The sequence below is a fragment of the Haliaeetus albicilla genome, chromosome 10, assembly GCF_947461875.1.
Source record: "Haliaeetus albicilla chromosome 10, bHalAlb1.1, whole genome shotgun sequence".
Lineage (NCBI taxonomy): Eukaryota > Metazoa > Chordata > Aves > Accipitriformes > Accipitridae > Haliaeetus > Haliaeetus albicilla.
In genome coordinates, this window is record NC_091492.1 from 20,935,812 (window position 1) to 20,959,335 (window position 23,524).

The 23,524-nt window shown below is 48.1% G+C and overlaps 2 protein-coding genes and 1 long non-coding RNA gene across 9 annotated transcripts in view; 1 reads left to right on the forward strand and 2 right to left on the reverse strand.

The window, feature by feature from the left end:
* Positions 1 to 10,468, reverse strand: FBXL8 (F-box and leucine rich repeat protein 8). 7 transcript variants are annotated; one of them, XM_069793743.1, is made up of 6 exons: positions 10,342 to 10,468; positions 9,248 to 9,506; positions 8,160 to 8,878; positions 6,383 to 6,562; positions 2,612 to 2,842; positions 1 to 2,076 (listed from the first exon to the last, which is right to left on the reverse strand). In XM_069793743.1, exons 5-6 carry the CDS (start codon positions 2,773 to 2,775, stop codon positions 1,101 to 1,103), a joined length of 1,140 nt encoding a protein of 379 aa, XP_069649844.1. In that variant the 5' UTR covers positions 2,776 to 2,842; positions 6,383 to 6,562; positions 8,160 to 8,878; positions 9,248 to 9,506; positions 10,342 to 10,468; the 3' UTR covers positions 1 to 1,100. The 7 variants fall into 7 exon arrangements, with proteins under 7 accessions (XP_069649844.1, XP_069649846.1, XP_069649845.1 ...); XM_069793745.1 differs by having other exon boundaries at positions 9,248 to 9,414; positions 10,342 to 10,443; XM_069793744.1 differs by lacking the exon at positions 8,160 to 8,878.
* TRADD (TNFRSF1A associated via death domain) lies at positions 10,368 to 19,975 on the forward strand. The gene is made up of 4 exons (XM_009924689.2): positions 10,368 to 10,509; positions 13,092 to 13,369; positions 15,092 to 15,284; positions 16,610 to 19,975. The coding sequence occupies exons 1-4, from the start codon at positions 10,368 to 10,370 to the stop codon at positions 16,915 to 16,917; spliced, it is 921 nt and encodes a 306-aa protein (XP_009922991.1). The 3' UTR covers positions 16,918 to 19,975.
* The window catches only part of LOC138687280 (uncharacterized), a 5,457-nt gene continuing 1,667 nt past the window's right edge, over positions 19,735 to 23,524 (reverse strand). The window contains exons 2-3 of the long non-coding RNA XR_011326549.1: positions 21,754 to 21,900; positions 19,735 to 19,873 (exon numbers count right to left, since the gene is read on the reverse strand). This is a non-coding gene — a long non-coding RNA (uncharacterized lncRNA). The remainder of the gene's footprint in view (positions 19,874 to 21,753; positions 21,901 to 23,524) is intronic.

Below are 23,524 nucleotides of genomic sequence, written 5' to 3' on the forward strand. Positions count from 1 at the left end.
TAGATGACAATATGCTTTATTGTTATTATTATTATTAATGCTTTAGGTAGCTCTAAATAGGTGCTCACAGTGTAGCTTTATGCCAGGATCATTTCAACTCAGAAACTGCTCTTCAAATAACATTCACCAAAACCTTTGGTACAACAGACCAACACACATGTATCCTAATTCAGATGCAAGGTAAATTGCATCTGAATGCAGAAAGCAGATGCAAAAACTGTCAACACTCTTGATTCTCCTAAGAAACACTAACAATGTAATAAAAGCAAAGGTCTTTCCAAAAGGCCTTCAAATTATAACCTGGAAACCTGCATTCCTGAGCAAAAGAAAGACAAGATGGACACAGAAATTTGCAGGCCACATGCCTTTTATTACTACTTTGTGAATATTTTTCCTTAAGTGCTTTTTCTCCTGCTTGTATTTTCTAACATAATTCAGCTCCCGTTACATCCCTCCAAGCTGTAAGTTTCCTGACGACCGGATAAGGGGTAAGCTTACCATCACTGAAATGCCAGAAGAGGCATTATCAAGGTTAGAGGGAATTTTCCATCAGATGACCACAGTTCATTGCTATAGCTCACTGAATCTGCACGGCTAAGTACCCCACTGGGCATAAAATGGCTGCATTGAAGCTGCCACTTCCTTAACTGCCTGTTTAAGTAGTTGCTGGGCAACACGTAGGTGCTGACACAATGCGCTTGACTTTGAGATTCTTTTAAAATGTAAAATCAAAATTAAATTCCACTGAGGTCCTAAGTAAAAACCTGCAAAGGGTAAACTGGGCATTCCTGCTAAATAAAGAAGCAAAGAATTAAAAAGACCTGCCCTACACACCCCCATGAAGAAAAAAAAGACAAAAAAAAAAAAAAAAAGGTGGCCAATTGTATTTCTCTGTATAACTTTTTCTCTATCACATTTGAGTGTAAATGCTTGGCCTGCAGATCAGGTATGCATCATATGTAACAGCCAGTGCTGGTGAAACAGCATGCTTTCAGTGAGCGCAGAGGGCATTTGGCAGCATTTTCCTTACAGCCCTAAATCTTCTTTCCGTGTCCTCTTGCAGATCCCCACGATTTCCCCAGGAAGTCAGTAGGAGCTGGTCACTGGACTGTTACTGGTTTCCAGGGGTGCCGTTCCTTTGTGACCTTCAGAGTGTATTGTTTCAGACTGGGGCAGTGTGTGAGGAACGCTTCTACCACCTCCTGGCTGACCACACAGTAGCAGTGGATCTCCAACAGATTTCTGCAATGCCTAGCCAGATCTACTAGCGAGGAATTTAAGTCCTCCGAGGATGTGGTTTGCAGTGTCAGCTTCTTTAAAGTACTGCTGTAGCTCTGGGTGACAAACCTAATCTGACTGACCATGTAATTATAGGTATTAAGTTGCAGCGTGCTCACAGGTATATTCAGCTTTAGAATCCGCGGTATTTTGCAGGCAGGGACCGTATGATCAAACTCTAGGTCTACACAGAGTTGAGGATGCTTTTGACTTACAGCAGCCCAGAGCTCTTCTGAGATGACCGGTATATATTTGTCCAGGCGCTCACAGAAAATGTCTAAATGGGTAAAAGCTGCTCTTTCGGGCTTGAGCAGTTCCTGAAATACATCGTCAGACAAACTTGCATAATAAACCCCCAAGGCTGAGAGCTTGGGACACGCTCTGAGAACCTTCATAATGGTGTCTGGTGCCACGTTGCATACCAGGGTGCGGTTGTTGATGAACAAACTGTGCAAGTTTGGGTTGGTGGTAGCTAAGAGTTCGACAAGCTCACCATCGAGAGTGAAGGGCATTTTTCGAAAATCAATATGCTGAAGATCTATCTGGTTTTTAGCATCACATATATTCCGTATGCTCTGTAGGATGTCCTGGCCAGAGTAGAAATAGGGATTCTCCCCATGGCACACAATGCATAGCTGCTGCAGCTTGTGGTTCTGTTTTGCCAAAATATCCAAGATGCGTGTCACATTCTTCCGGTTGACCTCCTTGGACTGGTCGAACACAATTTTCAGGTGTTTGATTTGGCTGAGAAACTGGAGCAGGCTCTGCAGCATGCCTTCCTCATCCTCTGAATCACAGCTGGAAGGGTAAAAAAAACTCTTAGTCACTGTGAATGCTGAGCTGAGCAAGCACAGAGCAGATACGCTCCTTTACTAGTGCTTCTGCAAACATCAACAGATTCCCCAGACATTTCTTCTCAGTTGATGCCTGGAGAGTCACTGTAAGGCCAAACACTGAAGGAGTCAGGAGGTGAGAAGAGTCAGTCCCCAGAAAGACTCACCAGAGAAGTAAGTGTCATGATGAAGTTGACTAGTTAGTAACTATCTCTTGCTATTTTCAAATGACAACTTAGAGCAATGTACTAAGAATATAATACTTTCCATAAAACCCAAGTCGGCAGCAGCCATTAAAAAACTCCAGCATACAACACAATTTTCTCTATTATATAAAAATATCCTAGTCATGTAAGATAATACCATCTCACACACAGAAATCACAATTAATGTCAACAATGTCACAGTAGGGTGGTGTAAGTGTTTGACAGGCACTGAAAACATAATGAGCTAGTTATGCCTGCAGAGATGATCGGACATGAGAAACACGCTCCTCTTACCTGATCTCTGTGAAATGCCAAACAGAGCTAGAAGAAACAGCTGTAGCCCACTGTCTGCACACTTGGAAGACCGTGTATCTATCTTGAAGAGAAAGATAATAGAAAATTTGGATGAGGATTTCTTCTGGGATGTAGTTCCACAGTTCTGGAACTGGTGCAGGCATTTTGCCAATTGAGTCAGGTTTAAAAATGGGAAAAACTTCCAAAACTGCAATTAATTCTCCAAAGTCCCTGTTCAGAAAAACAAAACAAAACAAAAAAAAGAGAGAGACACACATCAGGAGTTATTTAACAAATCAAACCAATGCAACTGGATCACAGAGGAGGTCAACATCTTTTTCAAACTTGAACTTTCACCAAATTTTGAAACTGAACACAAAAATGAGGAAAACCTGTTTTTTCAATTTTTTGAAATTTTTTCAATCAGTCCTAAGAAGCTGGATGATACTTTTCAAGAGTTAAAGATGCCAGATCAAAGCTTTGGGGGAAAAAAAGCCTTTTTTCCTGCAGTGAGGTTTTGCTACTCTGAGTAATAAAAATGCAAGGGAATTTTCTAGTACTGCTGCACTGGTATTCAAAAAGCTGAGACGGATTTCTCAAACTGTGGGGGAAAAAAAACCTCTTTGCAAGCAGAAGCTCTGCACAGAAAACAGTCCCACATATCTATTTTTTACTGATAGTGAAACAGAAGGCCTATAGTAAAAAAATGGTAGCTTAATCACAGTGGTTCTTGTCTGTGATGAGACGTGACAGTTTGAAAAAACTGTTTTATTATTGTGACTCCAGTTCTCAGAAATTGCATTTATACATGTTTGACTTAAAAACGGAAAAGAATATTTTGATTAACCTTTCATGTGAACTATAATGCAAAAGAATAAATGCCTGGGAAGAAGGCTGAGGTTCTTAGCATCAGACCATTACCTAACTTTTTGATTCATCATCTTCCAAAAAGTGTTTTATCCATCTTCTAGATTTCTGCACAAATAAAACTACCAACATGACTTTTTTTTTTTCAACCCTTGAAGAGAGAAGTGAGGGATTTTTAAATGCAAACATTCCCCTTCCTAGGCTAGCACTGGAGCATGGGCCAAGTCTTGCAATCTCACTCTGAATTTCATGGCATGCTCTCTTGCTTTTGAAGCCCCAGGTCCTGGAGTCACAGCATTACCTCAGCATTGCAGGTTTCATCTAAATGAGAACCTGCACTTCTAGATATCCTAAGTAGGGAAAGAGTTGAAAAACATGAAGCAAGTATGGAGTAGCGATGCAAAAAGCATAAGGCAGAGGGGAACACAATTGCACGTTTTTCTAGAATACGCTGCTTTGAAGCGTGACTCATTATTTTGAGTGCGAGGTGGCAGTAGCATAGCAGCTATACTATCTTATCTACCATCATATCAGCGACAACCCCTGTTCCACCCAGCCCCGAGCTAGAACAGCCAAGTGATACAGTCCTGCTTCCTTCCTGGGAACTTGCTATCTTTTGTCATTTTTCTCTGACAAGCACCTTGATGGCTCAGACCCTGCTTTTCTACTTTTAGCTGCTTTTAGTACAGTCTCTAATACATGTTTGACAAAATGTTAAACTGCTCTTTGCCCTACATGAAATCTCACGTGTTCAGCTCCTTTCATTTTCCTTTTGGTATTTTTCCTGAAAGCTCAAGCCCTTGGAGCCATGTAAAAAGGACCTTGAATCACTTAGAAAGCAAGACTGCATTTCTAGCCATGGTGATTGCTTGGAAAAAAACTTAAAAACACAGCCTGAGAGCAGGAAGGCAGGCAGAAAGGCAAAATTATTGGTGTTACTTTGAGTAACTGAATGGCTTTGAGTCACCAAGGAGCACGGTTTGTGGTCTGTGAACACTGCGGGTTGGCTTGGGTCCACCTTGGGTGCCTGCCCTGGCGAGGACAGCCAGGTTCGGACCGGATCTCGTGAGCCATGAAGGATCTCCCCGCTTTACTAGCCACATGACGGAAGGGGTGCTGCCGGCTGCCGCACCGAGCTTCGTCAGCCCTCGGCGTCGCAGGCCCCAAGGAAGCCAGGCAGCCGCTGGCTGGGGGAGAGTGGCCGGCAGCCCAAACAGGAACGGGCGGTGCTGAGCTCGGGCGAGACGCCCACGGCGCTTGGGCCTGGCCGCCGCTCTCCCTGCGAGCCGAGCGACACGGGGAAGCCCCCCGCCATGGCATCCCCTCCAGCCCCGCGTAGGCCCCGCCAGGCAGTCTGGGCAGGGGTGCAGCGTACCTCTCGCGGCGGAGCCCGTCTTCCCCTGCGCTCCCTGCCTGCGGCTCCCAGCACCGGCTGCGCCCCAGAGGGAGGAGCAGAGGAGGAGATGCCAAAAATAACAGCTGAGAGAGAGGCGCCTTCCCTGCCCACGGGGTGGGAGCCAGGATGCTGCGCTATCCTTTATGGGAACAAACAGATTAATAGCCCTGTCTTCCTCCTCCTTCAGCACCCGTGTGTCGGGTGTCACCCCCCAGTTACCCAACACTCCGCTTCCCTGAAGCTGCCCCTGTCCTACCCCCGCCGCACGTTCCCCAAGCAGACACGCTGTTGATGCCCGAGACCCAAATCTTGTGCCAGCTGAGCCCTGCTGAGCCGCAGCCTCTCCCCTCACTGGCATCTTTACTTCACAAGTGGGAGACAACAGGGTGAAACTCCAAGTGCTTATCGAGCACTTTGCTCCCTGAAAACATGCACTCAGCAAGGGTTAGCAGAAGAGAACTCGGGTCTCGGCTACCCTTTCTGGTTTTTATTCCCTCAGTATAAAGCGAACAGATTAGCTTCAAGGAGAAAATGTTTATGGGACATGGGTGGGTAATGGTCCCCACAGCAACTCACCCTGTGGTTCCCGCCTGGCTCTGGGAGCCAGCGCTGCTTCAGGCTTGGTTTTTGTAGGGGAAGGTTGGGACATCTAGGCTCATTTAACCGCATTAACCCTTAAATGTATGAACTCACAAGTCGCTTCCTAAACTGTCAGCAAGTAAATGCCTGGTTTCCAGAAGCGCTGGCACCACCAGGCCTGCTGACCCTGAAGGGGACTGTGGGTGCTGCCTGCCCCCCAGGCCCTGACCCTGTGAACCACAGCACCGAGGAGAGCCAGCCCGGATTAACCCTTTCAGGGATTTATTTCAATTATGTTTTTCCTTTGGCAAACAAATTATATTGTTAAAATATTGTCGTTGTAAAATAGTATTAAATAGATATGTATTTTAATATATATGTATTTCATATATATATGTACATTAAAAAAAAATCTTTTCTAATGCTTTCCACTGTTGTTTGAAGTTCAGTTCCCCAGAGAGTCTGCACAACCTGATTGCCAAGGCAGAGTGACAGCAGCTAGCATGTGGGCACAAAATCTGGCCCCGGGGCCATGCCAGCTTCTCGCCAGCTGGGGACAAACAAGGGAGCTGCTGTTACCCCTCTGCTTGCGGGAGGACATCCATGCAGGACAAATGCAGCCTGGGCAGGAGGCTGCTACCTGAGGTTGAGCGACGGAGACCTAAATCCAGCTCCTTGCTTTGCTTGCCACAGAACCTCTCATGGCTCAGGAAAAGCTGCTTTACTCTCTCTACCTGTTCATTCAGTTTGTCAAAGGAGCACAGTGGAGTTAAAACAGCCTCACCTGGCTCAGAGAGAGGTGGGAGATCATTCAGGTGTTACTGCAGGAAGGACTAAACCAGAACACCCAGCAAAATTCAGCAGCTATATTGACACCATCATCTTACCCCTCCTGCAGGAGACCAAAGGACCAGCCCAGGTGTCCCTACCTGCTTGCAGAGCTCACTATCACGCCGCTCTGCTTTTGCTAAGCAGAGTCCCAGAGGTCCCCTCCATCAGTGTTGTTCTCACAAACGGCACCAGACTCCCGCTCGTCTCTTTTGGGAGCTTTCCTCCTTCGCCCACTGCGCTCTTGAACAGCGGTATCCCGTCAAGCCTGCTGGAATTGCCTGGAGAAGGGAACTCCACATCATTAATCCCTCTCCCCTCCTGAACAAACGGACACCCCTGGATGCTGTCACAGATGCTGCAGTTACTGCGTTCCTCAAATTATCCTAGGACAGCTTTTCAAAATGAGGTCCGGGGAAGGGAGGGTGTTAAGAGGTGAACTCCTCTGCTTCTCAGTAATTACTAGCCCAACCAACCTTTGTTTTCACCGTTCACCCTCGTTAGCGGAGTCAGGGGGGAAAGCTGACAGTGCTGGCCAGGACCCACCAGCCTTGCAGTGCCGCCAGCCACAAGCTACGCAGGGGCTTCAAGCAACCCCGCTTTCCCGCATCCTTAGCGGACCAGGGACACGCACCCAGTCCCAGGCGGTGGGCGGCTCATGAACTGTCTGAACAGAGTAATTTCTGACCATCTTAGATAGCCTCACCTACGAGAGCGACCAAGTGACCGAAGCTGGGTGGGCATTCAGCTGCTGCCGGAGCCACCAGCCGCCTTGTGCTGTGGAGACCTGGAGGCGTCAAGGCACGGCGAGAACCGCGCAGACCTCCTCAGCGAACAGCATCCTTCCCTGCCGCCGGGCCGGGCCGGCGGCTTCGGGTGGAAGTAACACGGGCCGAAACCCAGCTCTCGGCGCTGGTTTTTGGGGCAGCACAAGAAACGCAGAAGATATTCGCGGAAAGCGGACTACCGCTCGCGCTGCAACGGGCTCTGTTTTGGGCTTGGCCGGGGTTTTTTCCGCTTTTCCGTTAACCCCCCTCCGCCCGCGCGGGGCCCGGCTCCCCGCGGGGCCCAGCCGCCCGGCCCGTGTCGGCGGAGCAGCGGGCGGCGCCGCGCAGAGGCGGAAGTGGCGGCGCCGAGGCCGGGCGGCGGCGGTGGCAGAAGGTAAAACCTCCCGGAGCCGCCGGAGGGGGCCCGGGCTTGCCGCCGGCGGGCGGCCGCGGAGGGGGAGGGGGAGGGGGGCGCGGGGCCGCCGGCCGCCCCGGGGGCGGGGGCGCGGGCGCGGGCCCGTGGCGGCCGCCGGGGGTAGGGCCCTCCGGGCGGCGGGCGCCGCGGGCCGTCCCGGGCGCGTCCCGCCGGAGCCGCGCAGGGTCGGGCTGGTGGGGCGCTCTCTGGGCCCGGCCCCCCGGCCCCGGCCGGTGCTGCCCCGCTCGCAGGACGGCGGCGCCGGGGGCGTTCACGGGGCGGGTCAGCAGGCCCCGGCGTCTGACCCGGCGGGGACATCCAGGTGCCGGGGAAAACGCGGTGCCACCACGGGCGGCACGGGCCGGCCGTGCCCAGGGCTGGGGGCTGCCCCGGACTCGCCGCCCTAGCTCTTTTTCCTTAAAATAAAGACGGTCCCCCTCCCAGTGAAGTCTTTGACAGGAATTAAGCAGCAGCCGCCTGAGGCGTGCCAGAGGTCGGCGAAAAAGGCCATGACGGCGATCGCGTACGTTACCTGTCGCCCGGGGCGGGTCTTTCTGAAGCACCCGCAACCGTTTGGCCGCTGCTGCTGCTGAAGCCCACGGCGAGGGGGGACCGGGACGGAGCAGCGCTCACTGGGCTGGAAAACTCGCCTGCGGGGGTGACACTGCAGAGGCACGACAGCCAAGGGGTCCTTACCTGAGTTTTTGCAAGCCCGGTGTAATTTCCAGGCTCGCCGGCGTTGCTAAGTCGAACCAGGCGGTTGCTGAGGAGCAAGAGCCCGGTCTGTGTGGGGAAGGGGGGGCAGGGGCAGCGGGGTCCACGCTGCAGCGATGGGAGCAGGGTCCTTGGACATCATCTGCCTCTGGGCTGGTAGGGAGCTCTCGGCCATTTGCACTTCAAAAGACAAATTGTTCTGTGGGTTAAACCTTTTAAATATTCCACAGCTGTCGTTTTCTAAGATGTTACTCAGATTCTGTTACCCTCCTTCTGCGAGACGCTAGGAGATGGGTGCCCAGATGCCAAACTTCCCGCTCCCTGTCTGGAGGCCCAGACCAGGCCTGGACAGCAGTGGCAGTGCATCCTCCTCTTTCTTCTTTACGAGATGCTTTTCTACAAGGCCTGTGTGATGTGGCAGCCCATGGCCATGGGAACACTCCTGCATCCCCCACAGGCACTCTGTGAACTCCAAAGTTCAGTGTGAATTTCATGATTCCCTGGTTATTTCCTGTATTTTCTGAACAAGTAGAAGGCTCCCATGCTGGGCACAGTTCAAGGCTATGGTAAGGAAACAGGGTGGGCCATATGTTCCAGCGCCCTGTTGGATCTGCTGCCCAGGATGGAAATGGTTCCCAGCCCCAGCGACCACCTGAAGGACATCTTGTCCGTGGGAGGTCATCATCTTGGTCTGGCAGCCCCTGGGGACAAAAGATCTTCGCACCCACCATCTAAAGGACATCTGAAGTCAGGGACACTGTCATGGCCAGCAGTTATGCTGTCAGGCCAGTTGCTTTGCAGCTGAGGGAAGGCTATTGGGGTTGAGAAAGAGGGCAGAAAGCATGAAGGAAGGGATGCCCAGGGGGAAGCAGCTGATGGTGTGACAGAGATGCAAACAAGTAGTCAGAGAGGGGGCAGGACTTGGGACTGGGGCTGAGCCAAAAGCCCCATATTACTTGTCACTATGATGCAATGAAGGACTGACTCCGAGCGCTGCTGTCTGTGAGAGCAGTTTCGTGGGGCTTGTGGTGACCGGCTCATGGACATGCTCAGACAGTTTGTGTACATACCAGAAAGGAGAGGTGGCCATGCTTGTCTCCTGGGCTGTCAGGTGCTCTCCAGCCACCACAGTCTCAGTCCAGTATTGCCCACTCTAGTACAGCTTTTCCATGCTGAGCATCTGTAGCCTGGGAGGTGTTTTGGTTCATCTTTGCCTTCGGAGTAGAGTTGGGTGCAGCTGTGGTAGGTGTAAGCATTGCGTTAGCTGGTCAGCGAGGAACAGGCATGATGAGAACAGAGAGGTGGATGTGCTGTCTTCCAGGTATGTTGCTGGAAGAGGCAGATGGTGGAAGAGGAATAATAAATGAGCTAGTACATAAAGCAGAGTGATAGCCCTGTGTCATAGAATCATAGAATCATTTGGGTTGGAAGGCATCTTTAAAGGTCATCTAGTCCAACCCCCCTGTGATAAGCAGGGACATCTTCAACTTGATCAGGTTGCTCAGAGCCCCGTCCAACCCGACCTTGAATGTTTCCAAGGATGGGGCATCTACCACTTCTCTGGGCAACCTGTGCCAGTGTTTCACCACTCTCTTTGTAAAAAATGTCTTCCTTATATCTAGCCTAAATCTACTCTCTTTTGGTTTAGAATCATTACCCTTGTCCTATCTGTGTAAAGTGTCCTGCTACATGAGCCCTGGGCTCTGTAACGTATCCTTTAGTGAGGACAACCAGGGGGCTGGGACCTCAGGCAAAATGCCTCTGCCTTCAATAGGGCTTCAGTCTGTGTGAACCTGCCAGAGCCAGGACTGCTGCATGCTCCCTGGGGCACCCCAATTATGCATCTTTAGACTTTGCCAGCTTGGCTAGGCAGTCAGAGGCTTGAGGACTGAAACTCTTTGCTTTGGAGTCTCTTTGGACTATAGAATGAATGGAAAATGAAAGGAGAGCTTTGTGAGCTGCTAAGTCTTTGGGACACCATGTCCCACTGTGTTATGCTTTACAGAACAGTAAACTCCTCAAAGGTTACACTTGCTTTAACAACATCACCACCTCCTCTAGGAAATAACGGTAAACCCCCATAATCCTGTTATGCCTGTGCTTAGTGTTTGCTGTAAGCACTCACCTGGCATCAGGCCATTTTCCCTATATTCTCTCAGCTCACCTGTGTGATTTTGTAGGGTGCTGAAGATGGCAGGCAGCTCCACTCCTTGGATTGGCAGCGCTTATCTCTTCCTCCAGTCGACCTGCAAGACCATCGTTCTGCCATCTCTCTACGAAAGCTCCCAAAAGAAACCTAGTGTGTTCAAGGCACTGAAGCTGGCATTAGCAGGTACCCATCCTCTCCGATATCTTGGCACACTGTCTCATCTCTTCACGCAATGCCTTTCTTTAATCTCACACTCATGGGTAAGGAAAGCTGGTGCTCATTGTATTTAGGAAAGACAATAAAGTGGAGCAAGTTCAGCAGAGGTCCACCAAGATGGTTGGGGGCCGGAGTACTTGTTGTGTGAGGAGGGGCTGAGGGAGTTGGACCTGTTCGTTCAGCCTGGGGAGGAGAAGGCTTTGGGGGACCTACCAACAGCCTGCCAATACCTACGGGGAGCGGGAGATGGACCCATGCTCTTCACAATGGTGGATGGAGGAATGAGAGGCAACAGGCACAAATTGAAACAAGAGAAGTAGGCACCAGATATAAGGACAAACATTTTCACCATGAGGACAGTCAAGGAGTTGCCCACAGCAACTGTGTATTCTCCATGCTTGGGTGTTTTCACAATGGGACTGGATAAAGCCCTGAGCCACTTGGTCTGACCTCAGAGCTGACCCTGCTATGCATGGGAGGCTGGGCTAGAGACTTCCTGGGCTTCCTTCCAACTTGAACTATCCTATGAGTTATCCTACTTCATGAATGTTCATTTAAACCCATTTATGTAAGAGGGGAAAAGATTGCAATTGCTCCAAAAGAAGATTTAATTTCTGTCTTTATACCACCACAGAAACATGATTTCTGTTTTAAGAAGCCGATTTTTTAAATTAATGATAGCCAGTGTAAGTTCTTTTCTGACAGGCACAACTACATTAGCTTCAACTCTACGTAACCCTAATTACATCCAAAAAGGACTTGAGATGCAAATGGCCATAAAACTATGTTTTTCTATCCACTCTTGCACTAAGCTGACTGCAGAATAATAGTAATTTGAGGAGTTTATCATATTTACCTAGAATGACTCTCATGGTGTTCTTTACCTGTCATACAGCTGAGCCTATACTGTTTAATTGGGCTTGTGTAACTATTCTGTAATTTCTTCTGGCAATCATGAGTCTAGCCAAGTCATCCAATACAGGCCTGCTCATCTTGCAGCAGCTCGATCCAAAGATGTGAAGCAGCAGGAAGCCTGACACAGTTGTCCAGTTAGGCTCGATTTATGGCTGCTTTGTGTCACTGGAATGTGAATCTGCTCACATGTTTAAAGAAAAGCCCACAAAAACGCTAAATCCTACTATGCTTATTCAGACCTAAAAAGGACATGAAATCTGAAGCTGTCTGAGGTTTCATGAAGAAACGTGTGCAAAGTCCTCTCTTTTGAGGCAGCTTTACAGCTGTCTTGTACACCATTCGTAAAGGTTTCCATGTCTGTGCAGCTTTTCCCTCCGCAGCCCTCTTACCCTGTTAAGGAAGCTTCTGTTTAACCAGCACTCACAAAAAACACAGCATGAAGGAAGCGATAAAGAGATTTCTAGTCAGCCACAGTGAATTAAAATGCTTCTCCTAGCTGCCTAACCCCATGTCCCAGTTACACATCTGGTCCAAACTAGACTTTATGATGCAACCAGGACTCCGTAAACCCTGTAAAACCACTGTTAGATCACATACTTCTAAATGCCAGGTCACTTGTCCTGCCTAATGTGGAGCACACAAGTCTGCTTTGCCTTGGGATTGTCCTCCAAGCATGTCTAAATAATGCCATGACGCGTGGTTTAGGAATACGTGATGTATTGCTGGTCTGAGCTGGCACCTCCGTACGGCCCTGTGCAACGACAGGCCAAGAGGTTAATTCGGGTTTGGAAGCAGTACAGTCAGCCTCCCACAGGCCTCTGCTGCAAACAAGAGAAAAACACATATTTTGAACCCTCATCATCAGCATACAAAATCCCTGTGGAGACAAGGTCAATGTGCACAGCTAATCAAATTTTGCTGGGAGAAGGAAGAATGAAGGCCTGACCAATTTCTGTTGTTTATGTCGCTCGTGCTCCCCCTGCACTAATGTTAGAGAGTATATCCCTGGCTTCTCCTTGCTTAGATTTTACCTTGAATTAATTCTCTGTGCAAAAGACATTAACAAGTCAAAGCCCAATCTCAGGCAGCCTAAATTCCTGTGGCTGGATCTATCATTTACCATTTGTGGGATTGTGTTGAAGGCTCAGAGCCAGCTGAAAGTTACCTTTAGGCATGGAGTGGAGAGGAAATGCTGGGTCTCTTTCCAGGACCTTCATCACTGCATAAAACTCCAGTCACAAGGACTGAAGTCTGACTGAGCACTGAGCTGAACTCTGTGCTTTCATCTATAAAACTTTGCTATGCTACTGGTTTAGCGTAACAATTTCTGTCCTGGAAATGGAGCCTCAAATGTAAATCCTCCCCTAATGAACGCATTTGGATAATTACCTGGGCTGTAGTACCATACGGCTTCAGTTGGGCACCTTACTTCATAAGGATTGATGGTGGCAGGGCAGCAAAGACTTAATCCTTTCCTCTTGGTTTTACATACAGGTTTTTCATCCCAGAGGACTTTATCACAGAGAGAAGAGAATTCAAAAGCTACTCCATTGCAGGCTTGGTGGTGGATGGGAGTGGGTCTGGGTTGTTTGTCTCATGCCTGGATAGTGACTTTGCTCACTTCTCCCTGCCAGACTCCACCGGCAGCGTGAATGGTGTGGACATGCTCAAAGTGCACTGCAGCCACCCACACCTGATAGTCCAGCTCAAGTTCTGCAAGCAGGAGAACTGCCGCCGGTTCCTGCAGAGTTACCGGGAAGGAGCGCTCCAGGAGTCCCTCCAGAATCACCTCCAGCTCTCCTTGGCCATGACCACAGTGCCTCTTGAAATGGAGCTGAAGGCTGGCAACGAGCACCTTGACAACATGCTGAAGGATGAGGATCGCTGCCTGGAGTGCATCTACAGAGAAAAGGTGAATGGGAGAGGGAGGGAGGCCAGGCAGCAATGAGAGGTGGTAGCACAGGACTTGGGAAGGTGGGTGCAAATCTTGCTCTGCTGCAGTGTGCTGTGTTGTTGACTTCTCCATCTTTCAGTTCTCAACTGTAATATAGAGAAACAGCTCTGCCCTTCCTCAGAAAGAGCCTTGCACTTTTCTGGAAGGGTAATAGAGTTACCTAAAACAGCCTACAGAGATTCTGCTAAATCACTGTGGTTTCTGTGTATAACAATTAGCGTGGCTGTTATCACCACTAGGATGTGGAATTGTAGAAGGTGCAGTTGAGAGCACAAGCAAGTGTGCCTCAATACACCTGTGAGGCAGGCAGAGAGGACAGCAGTCCTGTGTGGAACCAACACCGCTCAGCACCTTCCTCCCCCGCCTCACACAGCACCTCCTCTGAGAGTAGCACCTAGAAATGAGCGTGAGTGCAAACACTCTGCACATTATACCAACAACTTGTGACAGAGTGGGGACACACAGCATCTGCTGCCAGCAGGAATAGGCTTCCCTTCTGAAGGCAAAGTCCCTCTCTCAGGGGTGATATCTTAACGTCTAGCTCATTGCGCACTGGCACTGACACTCTAATCCTGCTAGCAAGAGCAGTGAGATCTTGTCATCTCACCACAGAACCACTGCACTTGACATGATTACACTCATTGCCTTTCTCCTCTCCTCTTTTTTTCCACCTGGAACTAGCAATACCTTATAGCTCTAGTTCCCTCTAGATGGTCCTGAGAAATGGGTAGTCACCATCTACTTGGGAAGATTACGCACAAGAGCATGTTTTGCCAGGTTGCTTTTCTGCAAGCACAGAGAATGAAATGCAAACCTTTCAGCCCTGGACCAAACAACATGTGATATCCCATACTCTGTCAACTTCTGCTTGCTGCTCTCTCCCTCTGCTGAACTAGCTGACCAGACAAAAGAGATGGGCTTATTCTCAGTTCCCCCAAACTGACTCAGTCTGACCGCTGCCTAACAATGCAACATCAGAAAGATGACACTAGCGCACAGCCGTCCATGGCTGAGGGCAGTGCTGGGTGCCTGCTGTACGTGAGCTAAACACTAGACTGAGTCAGAGCACTCGCCAGGTTTGACTCTTCCCATGTGCTTTGCCTTCTTCACTCCCTTTCTTATGACCTGCTTTTTGGAGGTCAGACTAGTTTTCTCTTGGTTAGTAAGAAAAACTGGCTTGGAGAGGATCCAGGAACAACAGAACTTAGGTAATGGAGGGGCAGAGAGAGAGAAGGCCTGCTTTGGTGGCCATGAGCTGTTGGATCAGGTCACCCTATTCTGTGGGTCTGACCCACATAGGTCATCCTATTCTGTGGGACTCTGTGGAGTAAGTTAGAGAAGCCATGCTGCCTATGGTGCACCCTAATTCTTGCAGACAGCTGCTGAAAATAAACATGAACTACTAGCAGTTTTGTGCAACTTGTAAGCACTCACTGCTGCATGTGAGAAACCCAGGAGGGGGAGATTGCCTCTTTCACATCACATTACAGATTCAAATTCACATATTGCAGCCAGAACTCCGTTAGACTATCTCATTTGGTCAGTTTAGAACTCAAGCTATAGCTGTCTCATTGCTCCTCTCTTGACACCATCACCTTAAGCTGCACCTTCCAGCTAAGCATCTACAGCTTTACAAGATGGTGAACCTGGCATGAATCACTGATGCTGTTTGCATTACAGCCTGACCGCCTGCGGGATGAGGAAATCACAGAGCTGGAGGAATGCCTCAAGAGCCTGATTGTTCACCAGAGCATCAACAACAATATGGCTGTAAAAGACTGCATGTCTCTGAACTCCCCATCTCTACCTTATCCTTCTCAAGGCAGCTCCCTTTCCCCACAAGTCACCTTCATCTTTCAGGGAGAAGAGTTCGGTGAGTAGCTAGAATTGACCAAGAGAGCCCTTGGTCTTCCTCACCTCAAAACCCAAGAGGGAAGATTAACGTGACTACATATTGGGGTCTACCTCAGATAAACCAAGGATTTCCCAGCATCCCATAAGGAAGGAATTACAACAGTCCTAAGACACTGCCATGCTGCTTCAGATCAGGCCTCAACCTGTTTTCTTTTCTGGGGTGGCACAGAACCAGATGCTTCAGAGTCTGTGTCCCTTCCAGGTTCCTCACATTTTAAAACTCCTTAATACTGAAAGGAAGAATACAAAGTAGTTTTCTCTTCCTCCACATCATTTGGTTGAGGTGAGTTAATAGCATAGTTTTGGATCAGAGTGGGAAGGTTATTACAGACACCATCAGCCCTGCTTTCAGCCAGGACTGGATTTGTCCAGGCTCCCTGCAGTGCACCAGCTGTCTTTGGGGTCTGTCCCCTACAGAGAGCTTTCAGACAGTCTCACATAGCAATTCTAGCTTGAGATCAGCTAGATCACTTCTGAGTGTGTTTAAGCTGTGTATACAGTCTCCAGTGCTAAATAGCCAAGGAAAGAGCTCCTGTCTGTGTTGCAGTATTTTGAGGATGCTTAGGTAGGGAACAGGGGACTTGGTCAGAAAGGCCTTGCCTAGTTGCTTTGGAAAGGCTGAAACAAAAGAGGATGTCTATCAGAAAAAGAAATATGCTCTGGCAAACCACAGGACAGTGCCATCCTGGGGGAGGAAAAAAAAAAAAAAAGGAAAATAGGCATTGCTAAGCTTGCGGGGTGGGGGCAAGTGCAGACACTCTCTGATGTGGGAGGATTTCAGTAAGGGAATGGCCTGAGCAAGGCAGGGAGCTCAGATGTGCCAGGGCAGCAGGCTGTGAGCAGGTAACACTGTCACCACGTGCTACAGTTTGCCACCCGAGGCACCAGCACTGCCCTGGGGGATGGCAGACTATGTGGAGAGCAGACGTGTTCAGCTCATACACAGAGAGCAAGGAGACACTAAGCGGTGAGGCTTACTCCAGCCAACTTTCCCTTTCCAGTGGTGGAGGAATGCCGTCGGAGCGCACAGACCCGTGTGCATGACCCTCTGCCCGTGGCGGGGCAGTCCCTTTGGCTTCACTGCTCTTGCACTTCTGCTCCAAACTCACAGTGCTGCCCTGGTGTTAAAACACCAGAGGACAAGCAGAGCAGCTCCACAGCAGTTTAATAATGTGCTGTGGACACTGAACAGATTCCCTGCTACACAGAATATTGAGCAAACCTTAGACTGCATCACATCAGCCATGAAACCCCTATGTTTTACTGGCCCTCTGTCCCTTTCAGCCAACAGAACGCTCACACCAGATGACCACCAGAAATTTGCCAAGCTCGTGTCCAAGAAATGGAAGCAAGTGGGTCGCTCTTTGCAGAAGAACTGCCGGGCCCTGCGTGATCCTGTCATTGATAACCTGGCCCTCGAATATGACCGAGAGGGACTATATGAACAAGCCTATCAGCTGCTTCTCAGATTTATCCAGTCGGAGGGGAAGAAGGCCACGATAGCACGGCTGATTGCAGCCCTGGAAGAAAATGGTCTCATCAGCTTGGCTGAGGAGCTCTTGGGCCTCCATTCCAATGAGGACTGCTCCTAGAGCCCGAAGGGTAGTAGCATTGCTAAGGGCTTTCTTGCTTTAGCTAGTGTATAAGACTGCTGCCAGTGTCTGGGAATGTAAAGTCCTGAAAATCACCGCAGGTTTCCATGTAGGTGGGAAAGCCCGGGGGAGAGGTTCTGTGCTTGCAGAAGCCATCACGGACCTCTGACATTCCTTATTTCATTCTGTTTCCAAGAAGTCAATGTTACCTTCCCATGAACTGGTGAGAGAGGCTTTCAGCCTGACTTCCTTCAGGACTGAAATGTCACAGGGAAGCAGCCAGACAGAGAGCCCTAGGGGAGAGTGGGGGAGAGGAGAAAAGCAAGGAAGGCATCTTGGAGGATTTCTCTGGGAAGCAGACAATGCCACTGTTTCTCAGGCTATGGCCCAGGGCCATCACCTGGAGAGCTGCAATATATTTTTTATATTGAAGACATTTATGCCCTCAGGCATGACATCCAGTAAAGATAGAGGGGAAATTAAGGAAAAGTCAATTTTATATTATTTTCCTTCTTCGTTCTTCAAACAAGGAACATCTGTGGCAAGTGCATCTGTCCTGCCCTACTCTAGTATAGCTCCTTCCCACCTCTCACCACCTGAAGGTTTCCCTTTTACTTGGGACAGTTATAATCTTCCACAGGGCACAAGGTTGCTGCTGTAGAACAAACTTCAGGCACTGAACAAGCAATATGGACAAACATAAATTCAGAGAATGACTCCCAACTTTTTCTGGACCATGGTGGACAATAATATATTGACTACATCATGCTTAGCTCTTTCCCACCAACCTGAGAGAGCCTGCATCTGTGAAAAGCAAAACACAGTGCTGAAAGGAAAACAGTCTCCTAGACAGAAAGTTACCTATGAAGCGTAGATTGGAACTGCTGCTCTAAGGTGTGTTGCAGCATCAAATACCACCCTGAACCAAGCCCAGAGCTGAGCAATCGTCTCTGACCAGCTGGCTGCTAGTGCCTTCGCCCATTTCTTAACCGCCTGCCCTCGGCCTGCTGAGTTCACCGGAGAGGATAGCTCACGCCATCGTGTCTCGCAAGTGTCGGGATCCGCACAGAGCCTTTCCCTGACGGTGTTGTCACTGTGTGACAATTGGGCATCAGCTGCTCTGCCTGGATTTACCTGCCCTGATTTTGAGGGTTAAAAATGGCTTAAAGGACAAAGCACCCAAACCCCAGGGCTGACTCGTGCTTTCAGTTCCGGTGGGAGAAGCTGACTCTGCTGGTATGGTTGACGCAGACTGCAACAGAGCAGAGAGGTTACACCTTTGCCTGTAACAAAGCAACAAGTATCTAGCATGACATGGGTCCCATAAAGCACACCACCTTCATTACCTTTGACATATTCCCTGTGCTTTCCTGATATGTTTTTACTTATCCTTTTTCATTAATTTTACCTCTCTTTGCTCTTCCCTTCCATGGTAATAGCCAGAGGGCCTTGGAAATTATTTTGGATACAGAGGATGGCTCTGCCAGCACATGTAAAGCCTGCACGTGCACGCAAGTATCGGGCCGCTGGCAGTCGTGGTAGGACCAGCTTTCAGACAGGCAAGCCCTGATGGCCTTTTAAACCACAGCTCATATCTTAATCCTTCCTGGAGTCAAAGCTGTAATTCGATAAGGAGGGATGCAACATGGGATTCAGGTGTGGGCTCAGATCTGAGTGCCTGGGGCTGGTGCTGCTCCCTTAGCTTCTGCTAAAATGTATGCTGTGAGCATCAGCTAACTGAAGACCTGGATCAGGAGGATTTAGATGGCTAGCTTCTACCCAGTTGGGTTCCACATGCCTCAGATATGCTGAGCATCACGTTCCTCAGTGTAAGCCTGAGGAACCTGGCTTTTTTCTGCAGATTTTGAATCCCCGAGCTTACATACACAGTGTGGAAAGGAAATGGAGGCAATCAAAGATGGGGGGAATGTTTTCAGAGTGTGAGTGAATCTCTTCCTGTCTTGCCCTTAGCTTCAAAGGAAGCAAGGCTTCATGCCGGCACTGTCTCTACAAAGACTGTGGCTCCGTGACCTTTTATTAAGCCATTCTACATCAGTGCTGTTGCAGTCTCATCTCCCCCATTCCTGCTCCATGTCCTACCCTTTCCCTTACAGCGGTACCAGTGCTCTTCCCCAAGTGAAGCAATTACCTCTCTGACAGTTTTGCTTTTGGGACCAGCACAGCGATGCTGGTCTTAGTTTAGGCTGCTGTGGAACCATACCTCAAAGCATTTAGCTTTCCTGCCAGATCCCAACTAGGGAACTCTGTTTGGCAGCAACCCACCTGGCAAGTGGTATTTAAAAAAAAAAAAAAAATCAGAAACTTGAAAATTACAGCAAGAGGGTTTGCTCTTGATTTTGCAAAAATTATTTTTTAGAAAACAATGTCATATGCATAGCCTGCTGTCTTGTTTCTTGTTTGTAATGAATATTTCTAAGCTCTCAAACTAGCTATTCATGTGCACAACTTTCATATACAGTTATAAGGCAACCACCGAGTAGTGAAAACTGCTGGCTTTTATAGCATCTGTTAATGCTCAAAATGAGAAAGTCCACAAAACTTCCTTGCTGCTATTACTGTATTACAGAGGACTAAGCATGAATGCTTTTTTTCTTAATGCAAACCTTGTGCATTTATTCCTCTGCCAGCAATTGGCATACGTGTTTCCTCTTACTCACAGATTCCCTCTCAGAAGTGCCATTAAGTGCTGGAGCTCCTGGCAACCTTTCTGGAATATCATCATCTTTAACAGCATTCACAGGTGCCTTCATTGCAGAGACTCAAAGGAAAAGGGTTTTCCAGTGATATTCCATGGTGGAATTGTCTTGAGCACATGGCATGGTTTGGGACCATAGCAGTGGCTGTTTCATACCTTCTTTTCCATGATTGGTCATCATCATCGTCATCATTATATGCAATGAAAAGTCTATTCTGGTCTCAGGCAGACTCCTTCCTGCTAAAAGAGTAGGTTTTTTTAGTATTATCTGGCACAAACATAGATGGAGACAATTTTCACAGAAGCCTTAGATGAAATAATAGATAAATTGGATCATGAGCACATGGTGTCATTTGCTTTGATTTGACATTTAGCTGGGGCTTGACTCTGAATTTACTTCTGTTTTACCCAAAAGGTTTTACAGCGGTTTTACACCAGTGTGCAAAGACAAGGGAACTGGCATCACACAGGGAAGGAAGAAGCACTTGTGAAGAAAAAAACATTAGCAGAGATTTGTTGGAAGAAATTAGAGGTGTGTCTTTACCTCTGATAGTAACGCAATGAGTGGAACTGAAGAAAGAGCTAGATGTAGGGGATACTTGCTGATACACACAAAACTCAGCACTGTATATGCTAGACCAAGGGCTATAACAAGCACCGCTGGTGACTGCCTGGCTGGCACGCTGTTGGAAGAGGAGCGCACTCGTGCTTTCTTCCTTGCCTGTGCAAAGTTAGTTGCACACATACTGCACCTACTCAGATGCCAGACATGTAAGCGACACTCCCTTACTACTATTTATAATGATTAGCTAATGTGTAGTGTGTGAGATAAGCCATGGACAGTGCTGCTGCTGGTGAATTTGGCCTTATCCTGTAACAGCTCTTCTCTATGTATTGAGATCTGTCTGGGGAAAAAAAAAAAAAAATCGGGGGTAGGGTGGGGGAGGGGTGGTGTTTCAGACTCACACATGCAGCAAACCAGCACACGATATTAAAAGCAAATAAAGATGCAAATCAGTTGCATATAAAAAATGAAATAGACAAAATATAAAACAAACAGCAGGATCCAGGCCAAAATGTGCTTACAGGAAGGGATCCAAGAGGGCTTTTTTTGTAGTACAGTTTGTTTTTGTAGTTTTAGCAATGCTTCAGATTTGAAGGAGGCTCCTTTTAGTCTGCCAGAAGGAATAAAAGATCCATCCAAAGGAGAATTTGAATGATTTGTTTTGGCATAGCTGAACTACAGTGTTCAAACAGATTAGAACAAAGAGAAGACTGAAAGTTAAGATGCTCACCAGATACGCTTTGACGTGAGGCATCTGACAGAAGTAAACTTGAGAGTATACCCTGATATAAAATCATCACAAAGGAAAATATCAAACTGTCCTGGAGAGCAGAGTTAGTGAAAGGCTGACTTAAACCCTCTTAGATGCTTGTTAAAAATACACCATAGATCTTAATTTGCTGAAGGTGACAATGCACCATCATGGCAGATGGGGAAGGTGCTCTCTTCCAGCAGCTTCAGTTCTCACATGCCACAGCTGCTTACAGTGGACCAGTTTGTCAGGTGAAAACAGTACTTGACTCAAAAATAAGGAAAGGGTTCAGCATTATTGATCGGAAGTGCTTAATAATCATGAGCTGGACCTTAAAGAAAGAATAAAATTTTCTTCCAGATTTTCATAGCAAGCCAAATTAAAAATGAATGTCAACAGCTCACAGCAATGCTTTCCAGGTTTCCGTTTTCTGCTTCAGCCCTACCATTGAAGAGATGGATATCTAGATTATTTTTAGTGCAAAATGGGGTGCTAATGTCACAGCACTGCAGGTTACAGAGCTTTATGAAAAAATGAGAGCCTCCAAGTAAAACAGTTTGCTGGAGTTTCATAGCTGGGAAGTCTCAGAACTATATCTGTTTCAAAATTTGGGGGAAGTGGAGGCAGAAAGCAGAATATACATTGCACCACTGTCAAGGTATGGAAAACATAAAGGCAAGAAAGCATGTAGGCTTAGAGCTGAGGGAAACTACTTCTTCAGAGAAGGCGTAAGTGCTTGGTGCGGGCACTGCCCCAGACAAAGGTCATTGCCCAGTGTGAGGAAATTGTGGGGTTTTTCCTTACCTGTTAATTTTGCCATTCATTTCAAAATCCAGTTCAACATTGAGAAGCTGTCCTACTGCCTGGGTCACCGTGTCACCTCCCCTCTACGGTTTCGAAAGGTACCTTAGAGCCACCTCCGAGTCACACCCTGGCAGCTGCCCACAGACCCTGAAACCAAAAGTGAGAACGTACAGCAATGAGGAGCCTCGAATTCGCTTAACCTGCTGATTTAGTTTAACTGAAAATTCTGGTATAGCCATTAACCTCTGGTATTGTACATCTTAAACCAAGGAGATGCTAGAATGGGAGTCAAGAGGGTTTCTTCAGTCTAGCCCACATATTGGAGTGTGTACATGAAATTGGTGAGATACACTGCTTTACACTGGACAAGGGTCTGGCCATTTGTCTTTTGTACAGATGGGCTCAAACGGTGAGGCGATTTAAGGCCTAGAGTAAAAAATGTTGGGTTTTTTTTTCTTCTCTGGATTGAATTTTAAAGCCACTGAAGGGATTTGGCCATACATCTCTAACTGAAATCCATAGGTCATGTGTGGTTAAAAGTCCCTTAGTCATCAATGGAAAAATCTCTGCTGACCTTCTAATTCCAAATTTCTGTGATATTCAGCATCACATCTGGATCAGCCATCTACAGCTACAGACTGCAATGCCATGTATACTCAGGTCTCGGACATTCAACCTCCAAGGAATTGTCTTTTATAGAAAAAAGCACTTTGGTCTATTTTTTTCTCCAGTCTTTTTTTTATAAATAAATACTTTTGATGAAAAGGGCCTCAGAGACTTTCATTAAATGCTTAATGCAGTAGTAAGAAAGGGATTCACTGAAGGTCTGGCCACATTGGCTATCACCAGCTCTCAGAGGAGCATCCAGCCAAAGTGTCTGGACGCACAGTAGGGTCCTGTCCAACATCACACGTATCTACTGACTCACCAAGGCTGGTGCCCCACCGGCAAGTTAATGGCTCTGATTTCAAGTCAAAACCAAGCTAAGCCACCACATTTGGTCAGTTTCCAGTTACTGCTTTGATGAGCCTTTTTAAGCAAACATGGCCAGAAGGGGAGGGTTGTCCCAAACCTGGCACCTGGCAGAGCTCCCAGTGTTTCTTTCGGTGCCATTATCTGTCTGGCACTCCTCCAAGGCCACAGCACCACTGTAATCCCAAAGTGCCTTGCTCTTAGTGAGCTTTCTCACAAGGCTGCCTGCTCCGTAGGTGGGAGCCAAGGAGCTTTGACGCTAAATCTTCTTCTGCGGCTTTTCACAGGAAGCCACTGGCTGACCTGACAGCTGAACCTGGGGAAATTCCTTTTGCCATGAACTTGAGCAGAGCAATATTTCACCCTGAATCACTTAAACCTCAGACAGTACTTGAAAATCACAAGATCAGCCCTTCTTTATTTACCGGAAAGCTGTTTTCCCAACCGCATGGCTCGATGCCTGCAGGAATACAGTAACGGGGAGTAAGGCTGTGCCCTACAGTGGGTGGAAGGACATTGGGCACATGGCTCACTTAAAGCCATGTGCCAACACACCGACCCAGGGTTAACAGGGTTGACCTACTGATGAGGGTCAACAAGATCACTGACCTGATCTTATAAGACAGAGTGACAAGCCATGGGACGGACCAAGGGCAACTTTGCCGGCAGTGAGAAGAATAAATCAGCCATGCATCAGTGCCCAGGGAGCAACGTACAGGTGAGACAACAACCAAGTAGAAGCACCCACAGAGAAAACCGCCTCCCAAGTTCCCTGCATGACTCTCCAAGCCACGGCAGC

Coding starts and splice junctions, on each gene's coding strand:
- TRADD (XM_009924689.2), top strand. CDS start 10,368: ATGGCAGGCAGCTCCACTCCTTGGATTGGCAGCGCTTATCTCTTCCTC. Junction 10,510..13,091: donor ACTGAAGCTGGCATTAGCAG/GTACCCATCCTC, acceptor TCTCCCTGCCAG/ACTCCACCGGCAGCGTGAAT. Junction 15,285..16,609: donor CTTTCAGGGAGAAGAGTTCG/GTGAGTAGCTAG, acceptor TGTCCCTTTCAG/CCAACAGAACGCTCACACCA.
- FBXL8 (XM_069793742.1), bottom strand. CDS start 7,025: ATGCCCACCCAGCTTCGGTCACTTGGTCGCTCTCGTAG. Junction 2,843..6,987: donor TCACTTGGTCGCTCTCGTAG/GTGAGGCTATCT, acceptor TTTTCTGAACAG/GGACTTTGGAGAATTAATTG. Junction 2,077..2,611: donor TGGCATTTCACAGAGATCAG/GTAAGAGGAGCG, acceptor TTACCCTTCCAG/CTGTGATTCAGAGGATGAGG.